The sequence below is a fragment of the Aythya ferina genome (assembly GCF_964211825.1).
Source record: "Aythya ferina genome assembly, chromosome: Z".
NCBI lineage: Eukaryota > Metazoa > Chordata > Aves > Anseriformes > Anatidae > Aythya > Aythya ferina.
Genome location: NC_140299.1, coordinates 23,244,977 through 23,269,192, shown reverse-complemented (window position 1 = coordinate 23,269,192; position 24,216 = coordinate 23,244,977). Strand labels below are relative to the sequence as shown.

At 39.8% G+C, this 24,216-nt stretch overlaps 1 protein-coding gene across 8 annotated transcripts in view; it reads right to left on the bottom strand.

Annotated features, from left to right (window-relative positions):
* The window catches only part of MAST4 (microtubule associated serine/threonine kinase family member 4), a 307,122-nt gene that overhangs the window by 109,639 nt on the left and 173,267 nt on the right, over window positions 1–24,216 (bottom strand). For 2 of the 8 annotated variants that reach the window (XM_084505107.1, XM_084505109.1), the window contains one exon: window positions 15,405–15,485. The exons of 4 other annotated variants lie outside the window; for them this stretch is intronic. In XM_084505107.1, coding sequence (XP_084361233.1) covers window positions 15,405–15,485 — 81 coding nt within the window. Of the gene's footprint in view, window positions 1–15,404; window positions 15,486–21,066; window positions 21,491–24,216 lie in introns of those variants that run through there. 2 more of the 8 variants (XM_084505113.1, XM_084505116.1) reach the window with 2 other exon arrangements.

Below are 24,216 nucleotides of genomic sequence, written 5' to 3'. Positions count from 1 at the left end.
AAACTTACAAAAGGAATCTTTTCTGAGAACAATTTCTATTCAATACATAAGCAAAAAGATTTCAATATGTCAACATTTACTTTCAGTGATAAATAGCAATAGAAATATTATCCAGAAACGTTTTAATTATACAGTACTAATTACTGATTTTAAACACTACCATAAACATTTGGAAAGACAGGCAGTGTATCTTTAAAACCGAAATGCAACACCAACACTAAATTGATATTTTGCATTTAATAATCCAATGCAGAAATTATCTAGCCTAGCTTCTTTGCTCTGATAATTAAGTCAATACACACTGGAGTTTTTCAAAACACAAAAAGCACTCTGCAATCATTGCTCAAAAGCATTGCAAACTGTTTAGATCTCATCAGCTTTATGACAAGTTACACATTGAAAGAAGTTTACAAGTAACATTACAAACAATAAAGCGTTCTTTCAATATGCTAAAACCAGCAAAATCCTAAAAAATAGTACAGGCCTCACACTGGATTAGGAAGGTAAATTCATAAAAGGTTCATAAAAAAGGTAAAAGTAATTCTTGCCTTAGCACATCTTTTCTGTATTCTTCAGAACGTAGGAATACACTAACACAGCTTAATGTAACATAAACACCTCTCCTATCAATAATTTGGAAGGACATTAGATTACAGCAAAGGATGCAGATGTGCTGGGAGAAGTTGGCTTTGTTTTAACTGTGCCTTTTTAGTCAGATAACTATTACCAAAAGAGTAATGAAGGAACTGGCTGAGCCACTCAGCCAAAATTACTGCTATTTTCAAAGAGTCTTGGAATATCTAGAAATTCTACAATACTGAAACTAAGCCATCATGTCATAGCACTCCTTTAAAAGAATAAACAGGATACTCGCTCCCATTAGTAATGAATTCAGGTAAGGCAGCATACTTAGTGTCATTTAACACAGTTTTACACATAAGCCAGTCTGCCCAGACAGATCTTTTTAAAAATGAGATTCCAAGCCTGATTAATAAACGCTTGAGTTAACAATTCACTGAGACATTTGTAAAACATTCTACCTATTTCCACATAATGTTTTAATAAGTTAATTAGTAGAATGCAAAAATTTATGCAAGATACAGGAAGCACTAACATTTACCAATAGAGAGATTTCAAAAAGTAACTACACATTAAATGTTTCCTGTGGATCATATAGGGATATGTTCTTCACTTAATACAGTTCAATACTGCTATCAGTGATCTGGAAAAAAATGCAATACTTTTCCAAGCCAATGAGACCAAAGAGGTAAATAATGACAGGAACAAGACAGTTTATCATTGGATAAAGTGGCCTTGTTTGAACAACAGACATTCTGTTATTACTAGACTTGAAGTCACTAAAAAAAAGGACATAATGTAAGGTAGAAATGTAGAAGGCAGGGGCAATGAGAAGGATTTAGGTGTTCCCACAGGTACACAGCTACATAAGAGCTCCTAATGTGACAGTATAGTTAAAAGAATACACATCCCACAGATACACAAGCAGGAAAATCCCTCACTGGAGTAAGGAGATGAGAGATGAGGATTGGGAGGCTAGAGTATTGTCAAAAATAATACAGGAACGACATCTGCTGAACCACAGTATGCAGCTTGAAAAGCTTGAATTATTCACTTTATCCAAGGCTATAGGAGTACCTTGGTCATCTGGTATATGTATCCACAGGATGAGGAGATTTTGGGGAATACACACGATGTAGGCATAGAGGGCTCTATCCTGTCCCTCACTCACACATATTAGAAGTAGAGGTTCAAACTGTGGGAGTCAGGCGAGAAAGCACAGGTTTGAATTATTTCACCTTAGCCACCAGAATACAGTGGATTTCCCATCATTATGTGTCTTAAAGGTTAGATTTTTTTTTTTTTTTAAGGTAGAAAAGAAGACAAAGACACTTTAAACAAGAGTAATAGGATGGATAAAAAAAAAAGTAGAAAAGGTTCTACAGCTTATTTTATGTAGGAAGTTGAAGTACAAGATGTTATTGGTTTATTCATTCCTTAGACTACATTTGTATTAGTGGTAAATGTACTAATAAATATTTTTATAAGTATTCTTAATTACAATATTTGAAATCTTGCTCCCTCTAGTGGATGATGATTATGATGTTTATTACCTTCCTCTGATGACTTCACATGATTTTCACTGTGGGATGCAGAAAGTAAAAATAAGTTTAAAAAAATCACTGAAAGGAAGTGCTTTGTGGGTGTGCAGTGTGTATCTGCCAATTTCTGAGTTTACTTAGAACTGTTTATAAACACATGTAAGCATTACTGCTCTAACAAGTTGTAAAGTAACATACAAATTCAAACTAACCTCCCACTACTCTAGTGTATTATAGCTTATTTAACATAAACACATTTAGGAAAAGCAATGGTCACAGCATCTCTTCCCATTTCAGAAAGTTTCTGAATAGATGCACAATATTAACTAAAACTTAAACGTATCGTTGTAGTCATTTGCATTAAAAATCAGAATTCCAATCTGGCAAAGCACTATTTTTAATCCAACATTTTTCTATCTGTAGTGGAGTGAGCCAAGCATGGGATCAACTAAGCTACCTATTTGTTCTTGTCCCAGAAATTAGTTTCTCCTTCCAAGCTACTTTAGCAAACAGGCAGACTAATGAGGAAGTACGAAAGAGATATTTCCGATTGTTATCACTGAATTTACATTTATCTATCTTGGCAAGTAGAGCAAGCATTACTACAGTTCAGAAATGCAAGTCCAGCAGGGAAGAGAAACAAAACATCCGATAAAAATTTCACTTTGCTCTGGGTACTATGCTACTTGGACCCTGACTTCATGATCACAAATGCTAGAGGAAAAAATAAAAATACAGTATTGCATAGCCGATATTAATCCATCCTGCTTTGCCTTTTTTTTTTTTTTTTAAACCAGCATTTAGCAGGATCCTAAAAAGGGTCACACCATTTCTTCAAATCAGTAAGTATCTATTTTTGTGGCACTAGTATAAATCTGTAGGTAAATGCATTCTCCATATGGTAGGTCAAGAGCAGTAACAATGTTTCCCACGTTCTCAGGCCTTCACATGAAAGGATGATACATTTAAGAAGCATGATTCATTGCACTCAGACCATTATACACACACACCTTCTCCTGTCCTCACACATCTGGCCATGCATCTTTTAAAATCAACAGCGACAGAGTAAGGTAAAATTCCTAAATAATTCCTTAAGATGGATACAATCATTCTTCTAAAACAGCATGCACTTATCTATTTCTACACATTCCACATCACAACTACAGTCAACTAAGCCATACTTTGTGAGAAAAATTAATTCAATTGTACAAATTGTTTTTAAATTACTTTATTATTATTATTTTTTTTTTTTTTTTAATGCAAGGTTGGGTTTTTTAACTTTAAACTTAAAATTGTGTTCTTTAAAAGTTTTTAAAGTTTAAAAATGAATAATTCCAGTAAATTATAGTAAACCAGTTCTCCTAGTTTGGAGAACCCCAGACAACGTACCCATGCAAGAGGAATACTGCTCCTTATTCAGAGCCATTTCCATGTATTCAGCTCTGCCACCAGCCACCACCTCACTTCCCTATTCACCATCTTTAACAGCAGATATAAGGGACTCCCTGTGCAAAAGTTAAATGAACTAGGGAAAAAAAATCAAGCACAATTCACATTGGACAGCATTAAATCCTGGTATGTTTGGGAAAGTTGTAATGAGCTGCAACTTTTCTCATTTTTAAAGCACTGGGGGAGGGGAGGTTAATCGAAGTCAGCACAGCTAAAAACTCAAGACTGTCAATCAAAGTCTGAATAGATTGACTCCAGTGATACTGAAATTAGAAGCAGTTAATCAGTGTAAACACTGTCTTCAGGGAGACAGAAAACTTCATCAGCTTTAATACTTACACACTGAACGTCCTAAACTAATCACCCAACCAGCACAGACTGATGGCAACAGATCAATTACAGGTCTCTGTCAGAGCAAGGAAATTAAACACTCCTCCCCAACTTTGGCAAGTACTCTGCTTATTTCAGGTATTTTAAACACACCAGTTACTTCCTGATTCAAAAATATATAAAAAAAAAATCCTGACTCAAATCACACTGAATAAAAATAAGGTGCTAAGATTTCAGAGCTTTGTAGTATGTAAACACGAAGAAGCTGTGTTTCTTCAGCATTTCCCTGCAATCATCTGTTTCATGCTCCATCTGATCTGTGTGATAGATCTGCTGTCAGCAGAATGGTGCGAGATGGAGCACCCCATGCAGCACAAGCTGACAAATTGGAACTTGGGGACGTAGGAAGTTAAAAGGGGAAACATTATGCTTAAAGAATATAATTTGGACTGCTATTAACATTACCCTTGGTATTTCAAGCAGTAAGCATACAAGACTACAAGTTGATAACATCCCTAAATCTTTTTACCCACCACCCTTAATGCTCTCCCACTCAACAGGCTAAATAACAATTAGCAATTACATTGCAGCAGGCATCCCGCCATGTAAATCTGAACAGAACAGTTCATTCGGAGGGGACCTTCAGAGAGCACCAAGTCCAACTGCCTGACCCCTTCAGGGCTACCCACAAGTTACAGCACGTGTCTGAGGGCATTATCCAGATGCCTCTGGGCACTGACAGGCACAGGGCAGCAGCCACCTCTCCAGGAAGCCTGCCCCAGCGTTTGACCACCCCCACAGTAAAGGAACTTTTCCTCATGTCCAGGCTGACTCCCCCCGCCCCCGTCACAGCTTTGTGCTGTTCCCTTGTGTCCAGTCATCGGTGAGGCTGCACCAACACTAAACATAGCGGGAGAATCACCACGTCTGAGCAGCTGTGCAGTGCTCAGTGCACCCTAAGATGTGGCTTGCCCTCCTGGCTGCCAGGGCACACTGCTGGCTCACGCTGAGCCTGCCGTCAGCCAGCACTCCCGCAGCCCTTTCTGCTGAGCTGCTCCCCAGCCACTCGTCCCCAAAACTTGCCCATGTCCTGCACTGCTCCGTCCCAGGTACCGAACCCAGCATTTGTCTTCACCAAACTGCATGCTGTTGATGATCACCCAATGCTCCTGTCCATCACAAATTGTCTGCAAGGCCTCTTGTCCCACCAGGGAGCCAACAGCACCTCCAGTGTAGTGCAATTGGCAAACTATCTCATTATATATAGTGAATTCTAATACTTCTAAAGAAGGAATTTTTTCAGAAAAAATGCAAACCAAACGTCTACAAGTGCAAGAGAGGTGAACACGATTTTAGTTATTTATGCATTTCAAGTGAGAGAAAATACTCTAGGTGAAGAACAAAATACTAAATCTTACAGCTAAGGGGCCTTTGGTCTAAGACCCAGCATTATCTAGTTCTTCAACCCCTGTGCTTCAGTTCTCCATCTGTGAAGCACAGATAATAATGTCTCTTAACTTCTTGGTAGTGTAATGAAGACATTTCCATAAATATTTGTGTGAAATCTACAGATACTAAAAAATGAGAGAAAAAAAGTAGACAGTGGCAGGAAGATCTTCAGGATGACCACCAGACAGAGGTACTGAATTATTTCTACAACACCTCCTTCCTGCAGGCATAGACTGTACAAACACAAGATGTGTGACTCACATGACTTAACAAAAAGCCTTAAATATCTCTTCTCTGTGTATCAAGGAGAATGACAAGCATCAGGAAGGATGACATGACAAGTCACAGACTTCCACCCCCCCACTCCAAAGACAGTCATACACATTTCATTTTAGCTTTGTAGAACTGAGAGCACACATCAACACTGTGTAACATGCAAGCTATAGTCAGCACCTCAATCATCACCAACACCCTGTCGAAAACATGTAAAACAAGGAGTGCAGGATCAGCATGATCTGTGCTAGCTTTATTTTATTTTTTTATTTTTTTATTTTTTTTTTTACCTCCACCATCCTGGAAAATCCGATCAGTCATAGTGGAAATGAAGGAAATAACTCTTCAGCATTCAGACAACTAATTGCCCTGCTTTTACTGAAAGCAGACAACCTGATTATTCCATTCATATAACTGCACAGGGTGTTTAAGGGAATATCAATATCTTGATACAAAAGGGACTTGAAACATTTATCACTACAAATACATGTTCTCCATATGCCACCAATGAAACAAGTAAAGCCAACCTCGACCCTAACCCCTTCACCATTCACACAGCCTCTCCCAGACCATCTCCAGTCACGTCTGGACGTGGCTTACCATGAATTTTAATGAGCCTGAATTGCTTGTGTAAAAGTATGTTTCTCTTAAATCAGCACACACTTTCAACTCTGTACTTTGATTATTTTTTTTTTCCTTTGTGGAGTGATCTGTTCTTTCAAAAATTATGTAACACTTCAATTCTACAAAATTTAAAGAAAGAAACCCCACTTAGTATAGACAAAGGGTTATCCCAACACATTCCACTCTGTCTTCATAAAGTACATCCACTGAAAAGTTCTGCCATGCTGACTACAACATCTGATACCATCCTTCTTCCCCACCAGCCCAATGTATATCCTGTTCTCTATCCTGTGCTTTCCAAACACCACTGCTTGTGCACTAGCACACATGCACGAGTAGAGCAATTTCATCAGTCCAGTGGCAGTGTGTTGAAAGCCTACATGTTCACCTGACAATGAAGCCACAGTGTGGAGGTGAAGGAGGAACTGCCTATCTAATTGCTCATAGTGGAAGCAACTGGCTTTGGTTGATATTTATCTGTATCACCACATGTCATGATCCCCTCCTCTCAGGCATTACAGCTATTTTTAGAAATACTTCCAGGTTTAATCAACCTGGGAGGTCACGGAGCATTAACCATCTTCCTACACTCAACCACATTTTCCAGTGTACTTACCAAAAGGAATATAGCAGTCTGAGACCACAACCTCCTAAAATATGACAAGAACTTCTTCCAGACTGTTGTGGTGATACTTTGGAGTCCCACAGACATGTTTTGTATTGTCTTTTAGTTGTGACAAGTTTTAAACACAGTTTTAGTCATTGTTCACTTTTCTATCAAATTGCAAATCTGCCTTTCTGGCCAATAAGCATGTTTTTATTTCCCATCCGAGAACCACTCCTGGAACAATCCCACTCACAACTCTTCAAGGTACATAATATTTTGGCTGTAAGCCATGCTAACTTTTTTGCTGGGTAGCTTTGAGGCTACAACTCGCTTTTAACTGCAAACAACCTCCTCCTTCCTAGACCAAGGAGGAAAATCTCTCCTAGTAGCAGGTCCTTCTCCTAGCAGCAGGTCCTGAGGAACAGAAAAAAAGCAGCCTTCATCACCCCTGGTAAAAGGAGAGGACAAGCCATGCTTTTGCTCTATGACAGCAGGTTTCTTACTGCCAAAAAAGAATTTTGCACACCTAGCTCATTTCTTCCTGCAGTCTTCAGAGCTAACAGTCTGCTTAAGAGTACCCTGCAGATATGAGCTCCTGACTGCCACAGCATGAGCCCAGAAAGCCATGTTGCTCAAAGAGACATCACAACACACACCCAACATAACACAGTACTAACAGACATTAGCACTGTCACAGTGCTGTCACACACAGGGAATGGTTACCACACCACTGACAAACCCTCTGCTGTGTGAAACCTCAGTTCAGGAGGCAGACACATTTTATCTGGTGTCTTTCCAACATCTGGCTCCTCAACACCTCCTACTTCCCAGCACTATGCTTGAGCCCAGAACCAGCTCCCATGACCCTTTCAGAAAAGTGGTGTCCCAGCAGCAGTTGGAACCACATCCTCAGATCTGCTCAGGCTCTGGGACCACACAGCACACTTAAAATAGGCCACCTGCACCTCATCTCAAGGCAGAGAGTGACAGCCCCCAGGAGGCCTGGTCAGCTTGTGTCTCAGTCACGCCATGAGCATGCCGTGTCCTTCCACTCCCAAGAGACAGAACTGATCTCTTATTTAAAGCCAGATCACTATTTTGCTCAATAGGTCTTTGGATCAGGAGCACAGTGAATCCCTGCCTCAACCACCAAACTCCCATGGACCAAGATGAGAAACAAATCAATACTGGCATCAGGTCTGCCAAGTCCAGAATATGGCCCTTTTGGAAACACTCTTCACTCTGCTATATGTACAAGGCACTGCATCTAGCAACCCATACGTTCACTTTTCTTCTGAAACAGCTAAAAGCAAGCAAGAGGAATAACAAGGTATCTGAAAAACAACAGGACCAAGAGCCTTTGTACTTAATGTGGGCCGGGGGATTATTTTTTTGGCGTTGTTTCTTGGTGTATTTTTGTTTGTTTCAATATTATTCTGGAAATCTCTCGTGCTTCTTGCACTCATAGTTCCATTTGCAAAGTCTGATTACAGTGCACAGCTGTAAAGTCATCACTTCAATAGTATTCAAGAATAAGCTAATACCAAAAAAAGGTTCTTTCCCTAAGGGACCACCAACACTTCTCACAAAGTAATTCAGCCTGCACACTAGTGAAAACAAGTTGTGCTGTGTATAGCAGAAATAACAGTCTCTAAAATGGCCACTGCAGGGATAGCAGTGTCCTTCTGATACACGCCTCCTTCCCCACTGAAAGCCTTGGGAGTCTCGAAGCATTTCCTAAGCTTCATGGCACCTAAGCAACTCCTTGCAGCTTGCAGTGTTACGGTCTGATGAAACTGTGTAATCAGCAAGGCTGATGCTTGCAGTGTTCGTTTCTGTTCTGCAACTATTTTTATCAAGGTGAGATAAAATGATGCAGATGCAACAAAATGCTGCAGTGTTGGCACAGAGCATGGATGAGAATTTCCAACTCAAGAATTTAGCTGCAGCATTGTTTCTCTGGCAACTCATCCAAGGACTAGCTGAAACGGGTCACTGTGCTGCACAAAGACTGCGAGACATTAGAATTTGGGATAGCAGGAGTGGAATTGTCTAGGGAAATGCCTCTCCTGGAAGAGGTGAAATGTTAACATCCCTATCAGACCAAACTTTCACAGGAAAGTTAAGAACAACCAACAGGCTTACCTAGCATTTTTCTCCATACTTCCAAGAACCGCTTGGCAACAAGACAGACTACAGACAGTAGCCTTACTTTGGACAACAAATGGACCTTGAAGTTAGGATGTTTTAAATGCATTGCCATTAATTCAGCTAAAGCCAGTCATGAAACCATACTACAGAAGTCTGAGTTTTATGTGCAGGTTGAGACAACTGAGCCTCAGGACACTTACAATCATTACTAATAGATACGTCACCTTCCGACAAGCAAAGCCTCTAGGTCAACAGGTACGCTCTCCACTGACTAATGATTGTTGTTAGCAGGTAATTTGCAGGCACTTGAAACCTTGTGGTATGACAGTTAGGAAGACACATGAGCTATATTATATTTCCAAGTATATTTCAAGAGCTGCCAAGTTCATTTCCCATTATATAATGTGGAGCAGTTATTCAAATTTTAACCATCTCCTATAATCATCCTGGAGTGATGTCTTAACATTACAGGTTGAGTACTCACCTAATTTTCACATGGTCCCCAGAGTCCAATTCTCTCCCTTCCTCCAATTCCTGATTTAGGTGTGGCATATTTTTGTAAGTATTACAAACTTTTTTTTTAATTGAAAACCTGAGAAGTATTTTCTATAGAGCTTCCCTCTTCATACCTTGCTTTCATTTCACTCATTCAAACTCGACACAGGGAACACAATTAAAACTTCAGTCACACCATTTCTTTATTATGATATCACCTGTAACATATCAGAGAAAGCAGAATCTGACCCAAAGAAACAGAATTCTGCCCCAAAAGTAATGCCACAAACATTTTAGGGTTCAAAATTGTAAATACTCTGAGAAGCACATTAAATTACAGTAAAAAATTAGAATTACGAAGGTATATATCAGTGGGAAATATTTCTGAAAGACTTTCAACCTCTGCTTTAGAAAGGAATTAAGTTGCTCAAGAAACCTTCATTCAGGTCATTCCTATGTCTATGCAGCCTTCGAAAATTCTGGAAAGATTTTTATTTTCCCTAATAATATTTAGAATAAAAACTAAAAATCCTTTATTGTCTGCATTCACAATATCCTGGTGATACAGCACTATCCCACAATAGCTGTAATTTTCAGTCTGGAATTCCTATCAGCTTTTTGCTTCCTCAAAATGTTTAAAAAGACTGAACTATTAACTTCAAAATTTAACATTCAACAGTACGTACAAAATACAACCCAAAAGGCCAGAAGATTTAATAAAAACAGCACTCAACTGCTTTGGGAGAGTCTTTATGAGAGTTCAGGGAAAGAAGATCAACAAAATGGCATTTAAAATGATTCAGACCAGCTCTCTCCCACAAATAAAAAGTAGCAGCTTTCACACTACTGCAGGAAATAACTGTCACAAGAACTTATCATCTAAGATACAACAGACAGACAGACAGACAGACAGCAAATCAACTGTATTTTTGGTAAGTCCTGTAAATTCTGTTATCTATTCATTCTTCTGAGATAATTTATGCTGTAAAATTCAGGTTGGAAGGAAGGGAGAAGGAGCTACTCTTGTTTGGTTACTTGAATTAGAAAAAACACTTTTCTGAACGGCATCAAATAACGCAAACCGCAAATCAAGTTGCTATATTCCTAATAACTGTTTCAAACAGATACACAAGAATGCAGATTTTTTTCCAGGAGCTTTTAAAAATGTACTTCACTCCAAATCTTTCTGACATCAACAAACTGAGTTCTGCTTTTATTTTATTCCATAAGCTCTGCTCCAAAACATCACTGCAACAACTAAAGCTTGGTCTCTGATTCCAGTGTGCAGCAAGTAAAACTGCACTTTCTTCAGTCCCAGCCCCCCAAAATAAATGAAATCAGAAATTCTTATCACTGCATCCCTCTGGGATGGCAAACCAACAAGTAAAGATTCTCCAGAAGACCTCTGCTCACAAATGACAACTGTGCAGCGCCTGCAGTTCTCAAATTGTACCCTCATGCACACCAACACCACCCCATGAAGATGCTAATAGGTTTCACAGAATCACAGAATTTTCTAGGTTGGAAGAAACCTCAAGGTCATCGAGTCCAACCTCTGACCTAACGCTAGCAGTCCCCACTAAACCATATCCCTAAGCTCGACATCTAAACGTCTTTTAAAGACTTCCAGGGATGGTGACTCCACCACTTCCCTGGGCAGCCTGTTCCAGTGCCTCACAACCTTTTCGGTAAAGAAGTTCTTCCTAACATCTAACCTAAAACTCTCCTGGCACAACTTTAGCCCATTTCCCCTCGTCCTGTCACCAGGCACGTGGGAGAACAGGCCAACCCCCACCTCGCTACAGCCTCCTTTAAGGTATCTGTAGAGAGCGATAAGGTCGCCCCTGAGCCTCCTCGTCTCCAGGCTGAACAAGCCCAGCTCCCTCAGCCGCTCCTCGTAGGACTTGTTCTCCAGGCCCCTCACCAGCTTCGTCGCCCTTCTCTGCACCCGCTCAAGCACCTCGATGTCCTTCTTGTAGCGAGGGGCCCAAAACTGAACACAGTACTCGAGGTGCGGCCTCACCAGAGCTGAGTACAGGGGGACGATCACCTCCCTAGCCCTGCTGGCCACACCGTTCCTAATACAAGCCAGGATGCCGTTGGCCTTCTTGGCCACCTGAGCACACTGCTGGCTCATATTCAGCCGACTATCCACCATCACTCCCAGGTCCTTCTCTGCCTGGCAGCTCTCCGACCATTCCTCTCCCAGTCTGTAGCTCTGATACAAATGTTTATACAAATGTAAATGACTGTCACAAGCAAAAATAGAAACGTAAGACCCTCTCCTCTGCTTTGTGTCTACAGGGCTCAGAGAATTTAAAAGCTTTGAAAGAATTTCAAAAGCTGATGATGGTGTATCATGTTTAATTACACAAGTGATGAGATCCGACGAGGCTGTTTTTATTTAATCAATCACTCCCTCAAAACTTAGTTCTACATGAGAAAAAATACACAGCTTCATACATGCAATGACATTGTTTCTCTTTTTCCAAAAATACCCATAAACCTTAATTCTCAACTGAAACAGCTCTCCCTTTGAAGCTACACATGGTTTAACACGAGAGAGCACTGGAAATATCTGGACTAGGTGTGTTTTGTGGGGTTAAATAAACGTTCACAGAAGGAGTTAAAAGAACAGCAAGGACATAAGAATTTTGGCAGTAGAGACTCTACCTTTGGAGGTAAAAGCCAGCTATTAATTTATTTCACCTTGAGGAACTCGTGCTTTATTGTAGGTGTTCATGAATTCTAATGAGATTATTCTGAGAGATGAAACAGCAGGTTTTCCTCATTTTAAACAAAAATGAAGAACTTGGGCAAGAAATGGAGTCAAGTGATTCCTTACCTCATCTGCACCAGCCCTTCTCATGACCTTGTTTCAGAGTAATAAATCAACAACTGCGTCTTTCAGCATAACCTCAAGGTCAACATACTTTGTACTGGTCTCTGGATGCAAAGGTGGAAATAAATTTTCAAGAAAAATGTTTGCTTGAGCATGCCTTGTTATGGCAGCTGTGGCAGTAGGACAGAGGGAAAATGGGCAGAAACTCTGTCTTTTGAGATTCATAAAAGAAACTACTTTTGAGACAAGAAAAGCCTGAATTAAATTTCTAACTCCTCTACAGAATTGTGCCTTGATAAAGCCATGTCATCCCTCTTTGCACAAGTGCCCACCATCACAGAGGGAACACTCATACTTCATTTCCTACAGAGTACACTGCCTGCTCTATTTAAACTATAAGCTTACACCAGTTTTAAACATTAACCAGTATGAACAACAGCTACTACCTTGGCTGTCACTCAGGTCTGAACAGGCAACTTTCAGATCTGATGCAGTGACTACACCAAGGCAGGCGCACTGCGCTCCTGAAGAATCTCTTAGTAGTGGTGCTGAGTGTTATTTCCACTTTACATGCCTCAAGTTTGAAAAACCCCTTCTGCCTTCACCCTCCTGAAGACATACCAGCAGAATACAGAGAGTGCTACCCTCACGCTGTACCAGCAGGCTCTGCTGCCAGAGGTACTTCTATTCACAAGATGCTAGTGTTTATTTTGTGAAGATGTTCATCATACTGGCAAAAGGTTCCCTTTACACTGGTACTGTATACAACCGCTATAAAGCACAATTCCAACAAAAGCAACTGCCCAAGGAGCAGCTGTGCAAGTCAAAGGACATGAGGGAGATGAGCCAGCATGTTGGAGTGATATGATACCGCAGGAAACTCTTATCTATTCTCTCTAGGAAATCTCCCATGCTGGTAACACTTTTGAACTAAAGTGGTCACGATAAAATAATTCTCCTCCCATCTACATGAGAACTCTGAGCCAAAGAAACAGGAAATGTAAATTACTTACATGCCCCAAACCAATACACACGTTTTTTTTTGTGAGCCTAAGGTTGAACAGCCACTAATAACTAAAAAATTTGCTGCTCTGAACACCTTAAGCACTCTGCATTTATAGCTACATAAAACACAAAGATTCAGAACAAATCAAACTATTTATTTTAAAATTAAATTTCTGGGAAAATTCAAACATTCTGGCAAAGCTTTAGATGCATTGGGGGGGGGGAAGGGGATTACAAACACTAGGAATTCTGACATTTTTCAGGAAAATCTGTGGAGGAGGTATTGTACTGCAGAGAATGTGTAAGTTCCATTCTATTTCCTCAAAATGATTCTAAGAGGTGTGCTCCCAACACCATCATGGGACAGAAAGCTCAAACTTGGTATTGCCAGGAGCCTCTACCACCCAGCATTGGGAAATAAAAGCCTTGAGGGGTACAGTTTTGTGCCCTGATTCCAAAAACCGTAAAGCCCAGGAGCGCTGTACCCACAGCACAGTCTGCTTGGCAGGATGTCCACAAGGCCAGAGATGCAATTAAGCAGTTTACACAAATTAAAACCTTTGCACAGCTTTTTGCTTCCACAGAATTGCCATTCTGAAAAAGAACACTTCCCCCACCACCCTGCCCCAGAACAGGGCTACATAAACTAAAGACCAAAAAGTGCTACTTTTTACCAGCTTTTCCGTACCATAAGCTCCACAACACACACCACTTTCCTGATAATTCATTAAACACCAGAAAGTGTTTTCACTGAGAACAAAATTTATGGACACTTAATCATATTGAAAAATGCACAAAAGTAGGATTCACATCTCATCTCTTCCCTTATAAACCCGTATATAAAAAACAATATGATATTTCTTCAGAAACACATATCAAACCACAAAATTGCTTCAATCTTTCACTGTCAAATTAAGCCATGATAGATGGATTTTGAGAATCAGTTGGTTTTTAACTTTCAAGTATGCTGAAGAATAACAACACATGCAAGCATTGTCTCCTCTGCCATGCAACGTTACAGAAGTTGTACCAAATAGGCACAAATCCACTTTATTATGTTATTTAACAAGGTGGTAGTTCCTTAAGTTTCCTTCATACTCACAATAACAACTCAAATCTGATTATTAAAATTTGTCCTTTTTTGGGGGGTTTATTTCTTTTTTTCAATCCATGAGGCATTGGAAACTCATTTTGACAACTACTCTCCCTAAAGAACAGGATCTCACTAATTTATGCTGAGGAGAGACCAAGCTTGCAATTTAATTTTCTGAAACAGAAATAAAATATAGCAAATTTTACTGTATCAGAAACAACCTTCAATTCTTATTTATTATGATAATTTTACCATTATAGAAAGTGTCACATAGTATTTTTGGATCATTTCATTTTCTAATGTTGTAAAAATTCTCCCTTTCTGACAAGTACACAAAACTGATTCTTTTGTGTGAACTGGGGAGTAGGAGAAAGGAAATGAGAAGAATATTTCAGGTAGCTGCTTATGGCATATCTAAAATATTACTGTATGAGAAACAAAGTTTAAAATTGTCCTAGTCCTTCAGAAGGAGCAGCCTTACAGATCCACCATAAGTGACAGTTTTCTTCTAAATGCATATACATCTTGGATACTCAATTCTTCTGACATCTGGCATCACAGATCCTAGTACTGCCTCTCAGCTATGCACAACACAACAATGTGTTTCATCAATCACCGTCACTTCTGAATTCACCTTAAACTTTTGACATGATAGAACAGTTTGCAGTAGCATCACAGGAAGCAAACCATAAAATTTCAATTGCAAACACATTCCTAAACAAAAGTCAGAGCAACTCAATATTACGCATTAATATCTTAAGTCTGCTTACTAAGTCTCAAAATATCAATTACCTTCTATTTTTTCCATTAAAAAAATTAGTTTCAGAAAGACAGCTGGTCAAGTAAAACATTTTTCTGATTGCATAGACATACTTTATTTTCCTCATTTCTCCCCTTGAAACACATTTTGATCGTCAGGTTTTGGATGCAGAAGGAAACACCAACAATGGAAGTTTACTCGCTTACCTCCAAAAATGAAAAGCGAACAGAGGACTGCATGGGCTGCAAGGGCTTGTTGGGGTTGGGCTCAGGCTCCTTGGGGTGAGACTGAAAGTTAAAATAATGTCATCTCTAGTAAACAGAAGGCTTAGCAAGAGTTGCATGTTTCAGTGTAGGAGTTACAAAAGGAGTTTCAGTTAGAACCGAAACATTACTGTCCTCCTGAATGAAGTGACTGACAGTAGCCACACAGTTTTTGACATAAGATGAAATCAATTTAAATAAAAACAAACATGAAATCTGTTGCTGGTGCGTATGCTTGACTATGTGAGACTCTCTCAAGGAACAATATTGTCCAAAGAAGGGAAAAATACAATACCTTGTTTCAGACTTCTAAGTGTTCTGTATGAAACAGTAAGTAACTGGGAGTGGTTGGAGGGGGTTTCTTTGTTTAATTTTAGGAATTTTTAAAGTTTCTTTTGATGTGCTAGTCAGAGGTGTAGGAGAACTAAAAATAATGATGAGCTTTGGTCAGCAACAGAAAATTTAAAAAATTTTTAAATCTTTTAAAAACATTTAATTACATGCCTCTTGTTGTGATTAGCTGAAGTCATCTGTCCAAAACTACACGTATCTCTACCATCAGTTTAAACCAAGCAAAGGCAGAAGCTGATGGGTAGCTTTTTCAAGATGGCCTTCATAAAGATTTGCTCTACTATGTAACAAACCATTGCAGCCAGCCAACATTAGCGCTCCTGACCTGTCCCCAGCAGACCCACAGAAGACCAGCATGCTATAACTAGCTCCAACCCTTGCTTTGACACTGTCATATTTTACAACATTCCCATCAAAACCTTTCAATGTGGATACCTGACTGATGTTTTTTGAATTATGTTTCAGCAGAAATAGTACTCCTGCTCCTAAAACAGACTGGGAAAAAATTGTTTGACAACTACTTGCTACTTTTCTTAAGACATTCTTACATTTGCGTGCTTTGTAGAGTTTACAAAGCTTGGTAGGGAAAACAATGAGTCAAGGATAGGCCTTCTGGTACTTCTTGACAAAGTTGCTATCTTGGGGCAAGTTTGCTAGCTGTGCCATCCCCAAACCTGGTGCACAGAAGAGCACAACTCATCAGCTGGACAGGAGCTAGCCTGTTTTCAGCTGCAGACTAGCTGTGCTAGCACAGCAGTATGTCTGATCTAATAAGCTACTTTAAGAGCCAAAGGCTTAATATGTTACACGGAAAATTCCTAAACTGCACCCAGGCTCAGATCTGTCAGCCCATGGAGGCCTGTGGAGATTCAGATTTCTGCAGTTCAACCAAGCCTCTCTCTAATGCACCATGGCCACAACCACAGGAACCAAGACCTTTCCAGCACATATGGTCAGTAAAGACTTGTAAGGCAGAGGTTTGCAACAGAAGAGAGCATGGGGGCAGCAACAGAGTAAAGATCAGGGGCAAGGAACCAACCAAAGCCAGAGCAATGGAAAGGAAAGAAAAAGTCAGGCTTCTTCTCACTGAATGAGAATATGTTAACTTCAGAACACCAGAATGAGATTCTGAAGTCACCTTTCTAATCCTTAAAAAAAAAAAAAAAAAAAAAGGAAGTCACTGAAATTCTACTACCCTTATGACAAACAAATCCTAGGGACATGCAGTGTCAAAGAATGTCTCCTCCCTCTAGCGGCTGGCCCATACACAGGTGGTGTACATCCTACACCTGCTAGTAGTTACTCCATAATTATTCCTCATTTTCATTACTGTAACACAAGAGTCTCAGCCATGAAGCAGACTCTCAGGGCATTCGTTATCAGCTGTGCTTGTGCTGTGGATCTATAAATTCTCACTAAGTGATGACACAGGAGTGTCAATAGAGTTCTTCTACAGAGCTTGCTTTTCAGCTTTGCTTTTTTAAGACCTAAAAATTACATGAAGAAACATGTTAAAACAAATTATCGCCGTGCATATGCACAAGGCTGACAGGCAGCCTTAATTCTTACATTTACTAAATTTGGAATGTTTCAATTTGGGTCCTTAATATTCTTTGAAAGAGCTTCCTGCAAGTAATGAATATAAAGTAGACAGACTGCATAAATTTCTCAGAGATGAAATGTAATTCTAGTCCCAACATTTAAACTTTATTGAAAGAAAATTTATGAGGATCCACACGTGAAGAATGCTTTGAGGAAATGCACCAACACACGCATCACAGGAATCAAGCAGGAGGAGTTGGAAGCCACAGTGCAGTTAGAAAACTGTGACCTGATTGCTATCACGGAAGTATGGTGGGACAAATCACACAGCTGGAACGCTGGAACCAAGGGCTACACGCTTCTCGGAAGAGAGAGGCAGGGAAGGCGTGGGAGGGGTGTTGCCCTCTAGGTTAAGAAACAGATTGCAAAAAGCTGCCTCTGCAAAATAATCTTGTGCAGGTTGAGAGGCTGTGAGCGAAAGTTAAGGACTGGACCAAAAAGGATGCCTTGTGGTTGGGGTCCTGTTTGCAAGGCCTTCTGGCTTCAGCTACAAGATGCATTCGCACTCACAGGCACCCATCCTGACAGGGGACCTCACCCAGATGTCTGCAGGGGAAGCAAGCTGTGAGCAATCCAGGAGAGGTCCTGGAGGGCATTGGGGATAACTTCCTGGTCCAGGTAGTAGACAGACCAACCAGAGAAGTGTTACTGGACCTGGTGCTCACCAGTGCGAATGAACTCATTAAGCGGGTTCAGATTGGAGGTGGTCTGGGCTGCTGCAACTGCTCCCTGCTTGAGTTTGTGATCTCAGGAATATGGGTCTAGCAGAGAGCAAATTGAGGACCCCGAATTTCAGAAGAGCAAACTTACAGCTTGTTAAAGAACTAGGGGATGAGATCCCCTGGGATACAGTCCTGAGGTACAGAGGAGCTGATCACAGATGACAACTCCTATCTTAGAACACAAGAGCTCTCCATCTCCATGCGTAAGAAAGCAAGAAGGGATGGCAGAAAACTGGGATGACTGAGCAAGGACCTGGTGGGTCAGAACGACATGTAAGAAGGAATTCCACTGCCTGTGCACATGTGGCCTGGGAAGAGTGCAGGGATGCTGTCCAAATGTGATGGGATGGAATCAGGAAAGTCAACGCACAGACAGAACTGAGATTGGCAAGGGGTGCAAAGAGTAACAAGGAAGGTTTCTCTTGGTACATTGCTCGGAGAAGAAAGGCCAAGGAGAGCATGCCACCTCTGATAAATGATAAGGGAGGACAGGTAACAACAGACATGGAGAAGGCTGAGGTACCAGCAACTTCTTTGCCTCAGCCTTCACTGCCTGTCAGGCTTACCACATCATTCAAGTCCCTGAACCTCCAGGCAGGGGCTGGGGAAGCAAAGTGCCTCCCACTGTAAGCAAAGAGGAGGTTCAAGACCACCTGATGAAACTGAACAGGTACAAGTCTACAGGCACAAGTCTATGGGGCCTGATGCCAGGGTCCTGAGGGAACTGACTGTCATGCAGTTGGGCTGGAGCACCTCCATGATGAAGAAAGGCTGAGAGAGCCGTTCAGCCTGGAGAACACTCTAGGGAGACCTCATTGCAGCCTCTCAGCACTTAAACATGGCTTAAAGGGGAGATTTAGATTAAATGTTAGGAGGAAAATCTTCACTCAGAAGGTGGTGAGGCACGGGCTGCCCAGAGAAGCTGTGGATGCCCCATCCCTGGAGGTGCTCAAGGCCAGGCTGGATGGGGCTTTGGGCAGCCTGGGCTGGTGGGAGGTGTCCCTGCCCACAATGGAGATGGGGAGGGAGGAAGGGGAGCTGCATGATCTTTAAGGTCCCTCCAACCCATTCTATGAATCTATGTAAAAGCTGGATTTTTTATTTCCCCCTCACATATTTGCTTTTATAGATAGTTCAGAATAAAAATTTAGGAGACACAACTTACACCTGCATTGACTCAACTATGACAAATCAGCAAACCAAAACTGTGTTTTCTTTTCTCTAAAAGCAAATTAAGTTTAGAAAGTAGTTAAGTATGATGACAAATGAAAGTGTGATATAAAATTAAGAAACAAATTAAATATACAAATGGTTTGTATTCTGAACAATGTTTTAGCAAAAACAATGAGCAGTGCTGAAATTAAACTATAATTATTTTTAGCAGTACTTAAATATTGTCGAAATGCAATACAAAGCACATGTGATTTTGTCACAGTACCATGGAAAAGGAGGAAACAGTAAAAGATTACCTCATATTACAAAAACATACATGTTTGTTGAAAGAACCAGTAACATGAATCATTTTTCATCCGTTGCAATTAGTGATGATATTCACATAGAATGATTATATAATTCAGTGAAGACTGATTCAAAAATATTTAAATTTCCACCTCAAAGGGAGTACAATAATCAATTATTCATGTAAATCATTTTAATGAGCTCACTGATAACCCCCCCCTCCGCCCTCCAAAACTCCTAAGAAATTAGCAATTTTTTTTTCTCCCAAAAGAATATATAGAGCTTATTCGGCTCACACCTAACACACACTGCTGTAAGGAAAAGATGCCAAATTGAAATGCAGAATTTCTCTCTGACATTTCGTAAGCCTAATTCTGGGGAACCCTATGCAACATTCATACTTGTTCCTTGGAATAAAGTGCTCTGTCACCTTCATGTGATTATTGGAATACATTATTTGCTACACTGCACACTTACCTATAGCCCTCTCTTTAAAACATGGCAGATGTCAGAGATAATACCTTTCAGAGCTAAGTAACTTTACCGCAGGCATTTGCAGCATTCAGTTTTTGTTTTTGTTTTTGTTTTTTTTTTCCACCAGCAAGGATGGGGAAGTCCCAGGGAACACTAAAGGATCTGACGTAACCATATCTATTTACCTAGATAAAATTAGCAAGTTCTTGAGGTGTCCACAACACGCATACATACATGCTTGATGTGTCAATGTAGAATGTAGGTGTGCATGTACAGAAATAAGTATTTGGCTTTTACTAACAAATCTTGGGTAAATATATGCTGGCATTTATGAATAAAAGACTATAGCTACTATCATCATACATAAAAATTACATATTTTCATGCAGCTACTCTCAAAATAGCTGAAAGCACACAAATGAGTTAATCAGTTTTAAACAAGTATCAAGTAAACATACTGCTAAATTAGGTAAACATACTTACTGCAGAGACTATCAGGAATCCTCCAGTATGTAAATGCAGTTCATTAATATAGTTATGTATGTAAAATACAGGCTGTTCCTGATGGATTTTCACAAATGGCATTTTTATAATGCTTTAATCTCTTGCTGTGCTCCCTATTATTCAGCAGAGATAGAGGCCTTTCTAAAAGGCAGCACCAGGATAAACAAACAGTAATACAGAGCTGGAGAGAAAGACAGACACCATGGCCTACTGAAAGATTCTCCCTCTACAAGCTGACAGGATCAGGATGCTCCATGCACGGAGATAACTTTAAATATGCAGAAATGCTTTCTTTCCAAACATACTGCAATACCCCAGCTCCACGCTCGCACATTTGCTGAAACCAACTGCAGTGCGTTTAAAATGTGTTCCTTCAACCTAAAGCTGCAGTGCTCTGAGACTGTCGGCATAAACATATGTTAAACAGCTCCTGTTCGCACGAAAGCCAGTTATCATGCAGAAACCATTAATATATTAAAGACAGACAATACTTACTCCAAGGTCAGCCCTGGAATTTGTAGCCTCTCCCGCTGGGCTTTCATTGCTGTGGTATGTTACCAGACTCTATTGTAACCATGACATGCGTTCCCTGGCAGCATTCTGGCGATGACAGAGAGCCAAAACGAACCACTATAAAGGAATGGACTAACGATCTCTTGGGGGCGGGGGGAGCACCGCAACTTTGGGTCCTTCCACCTCGAGCTGTCACGACGCGCTGTCAGCTGCCTCTTTCAGGTTAACGGCAGCACACGCTGCACTGGTTTTGTCAAGCGAAGGGAGCCGTCAGTTCTGTACGTCAAGCAATTCATTCCTGATTTCTGCAAAGGCAGCTGCCTCGCTGGCACAGGCTTTGCACCTCAGAGGAAGGAGAAGTCCCCCTCGTTGCACCAACCGACAGTGTGAAAAAGCCCTGCATGCTTAAGACAGTTTCTCTCTGCAAATCTGCAAATGTCAAACATTCACCACCCCCTCTGATCCTATCGAATAGGATTTAGCCATCTTGTTTAAGTCACATTATCCCTTTCCTCAGTAAACAGACAGGCAGTTTCTGCAGTAATAGAACAGCAAATTGCTGAATGAAAAATATGCTCTTCCACTTTAACATGGGGAATTATTACTAAGCGATTTGAGGAACAAACAAATTATTGTCATGCTGAGACTAAGACAAAAGGAAAAGTTCAAATTCTGTTCTGTCATGATTGTACTGGGATTTTAAAGGGAAATTACCTAAGATTGTTGGTAAGGGTGAGAGCCAGACCTAGAAATTGCTGAAAAGTATATCAATTTTAGGTCTTTTTTTTTTTTAAAAAAAAATCTTATAAGAAAATAAATATGTATGGTTATATATATATATATATATATATGTATGTATGTATATATAAAAGCTCTATAAGAAAAGCAAAGGCACTGTGCAAGTACTTATTTTTAGTAATCTAAGAGCCAGTAGATTTTACCTCACCCGCATAGCTTTCTTGTGCGACTCTGATTTGTACCTCTTGCACATCACAATAGCAGTAATCATACGATTTGCTTTCTTCCACCCTTTCAGAGCTCTGGCCCTGCTCTGGGCATGGATGTACTCTGCAGACTATGCAAAATGCAGAACCAAGTAAAACTGCTGCTTTTTGGGTCCCTGACTCTTTTTTGGAAGAAATTAGCAAGTTCACAAGAACAGAACCATGGTTTTCAGAAACTGAGGGAAATCGCCTACCTATGAAAACTCTTTCAAGACCAGAAGAGAAAATGACCATTAAACTCTTTTTCTTTTTATTTCCTCTTCATATTTCCATGAGAAAGTACTTTAAGTAATGTATTACCCTGAGTCTTCATTTACAGGATATTGAAAAAATACAGAATTACGCATTTGAATTTCTAAAACATCTGGATTCTGTTATGCCAAACGCAAGCCCTAGCAAGCATCCTACAAATAATCCCAGAAGATCAAAAAAAAAAAAAAAAAAAAAAAAAGACTAGATTTAAGGGGTTATTTCAAGACCAAAGATTGCAATGATTAAATTCACAGATTTTCAAGGGTATTTAGATCTGTTAGGTATCTACCTCCATTTGGGACTTTCAAAACATGATCTTTAAACTCTACTCAGAACACAGTTTCCATTTTTAAATCACATTATCAAACTTGATACAGTACTCTGGTGGATTACTAAACAAGAATAGAAAATTTGGACTGGTAAATTGTGACTGTGCACACACACAAATTTATATAAGCCTAATATAACATTCAGAGTGCTTGACTTTGTGTACACTGCTCTTTCGGCAACTTAAGCCCACATCTGTGTATGTACATAACCTGTAACATGAAAGCACCTAATTTTTCTTGTATAAAATTGTTATTCTTCACTGAAAACAGAGCAGGAGGCATCTTAAAACCCCTGGTAGGAGAGCCAGCTCCACTGAATCAGGACAGTAGCACAATTATTTCCATATAGAAAACAGCAAAAGGAACACTGAGGAGGTACAGCTTCCTTCAAAATCAAAGTACAAATTTTAGAAGTTACTCCCATAAGGCCAACTTTAACACTGGGGTGAACTGAAGAGGTAAGTTCCGTTTTTCAGGGAAAACAAGCAAAGGAATATTGGTCATAAAACACTGCTTTAGTGTGAAAAATTACTATTAGGCAATAGATACATTTTACTTGCAGGAGGACAACACTGCCAACGAACCAAATGACAGGAGAATGAGTTGGACCAGTAACTGAACACAGCAGCTTAAACAAAAGCAACTGCATGTAAGGGCTATTTTGAGATCACAATAAATCAAACCCGTTGCTGAGCTAATTCATGCATGCACTTCATCACATTAATGGTAAATTATTCCAACATGAGACTGAGCTATAGCTTGACTTTGAAAACTTCCATGCATTTTGCCTTACTCAGACAGAAGTTTGGATAATCATAATTTACCGAAAAACAAAGCAATGAATACTTAAGAGATCAAATTCTGCCCACAGTTACATTCTTCCAGCTTTTGCAAGAGTAAGTGGGCACCACTTCACATATCTGTGGGCAAAAAATAGCAATTTAATTAGATGGTGCCTAGCCAGTGAAAGCTGACTTCAATTTAATCAAAACAATTGTTCGCTCTTAATTTCAGACTCTTTAGATATAAGTCATTCTGACCAATACATAGTTGAGAAAGCAAGTAAAAGTTAAAAAGGAGTACCACAAAAGATAATCTCATTCATTTATTTAAAGTAATGTAGTTTATTCCTAGGGTAATAATATTCATTATACTTGCAAAGGCTAGAGTAAAGTCAGTCTCAAAAGTAGTGATATAAGCTTTTTTTTCATCTTTGGCATCATCCCTGAAATAGGTGTCACAATCATTATTTTACCAGTAAAACCAATTCATTTGGTTTAACATAACATTACTTACTGTGAAGACTAAATTACCTTAAATAATGCAGTACCTGTGGTAATTAAAAATAAATGGTTTAATTTCTCATTTATGAGATTTCAAGTTGAAATCTGCAGCACCCATAAGCCAAAATGCTTGGATGTTCTCTTTAGGGTTCTGTTGTGCTATAGCTACTGAAAAGAAATTCCACTTTTTCCTGTTCAAAATTATCTTTGTTTCACCACAAGGACAGATTTACTAACAACATGATGAAGATCAGAAACATTCAC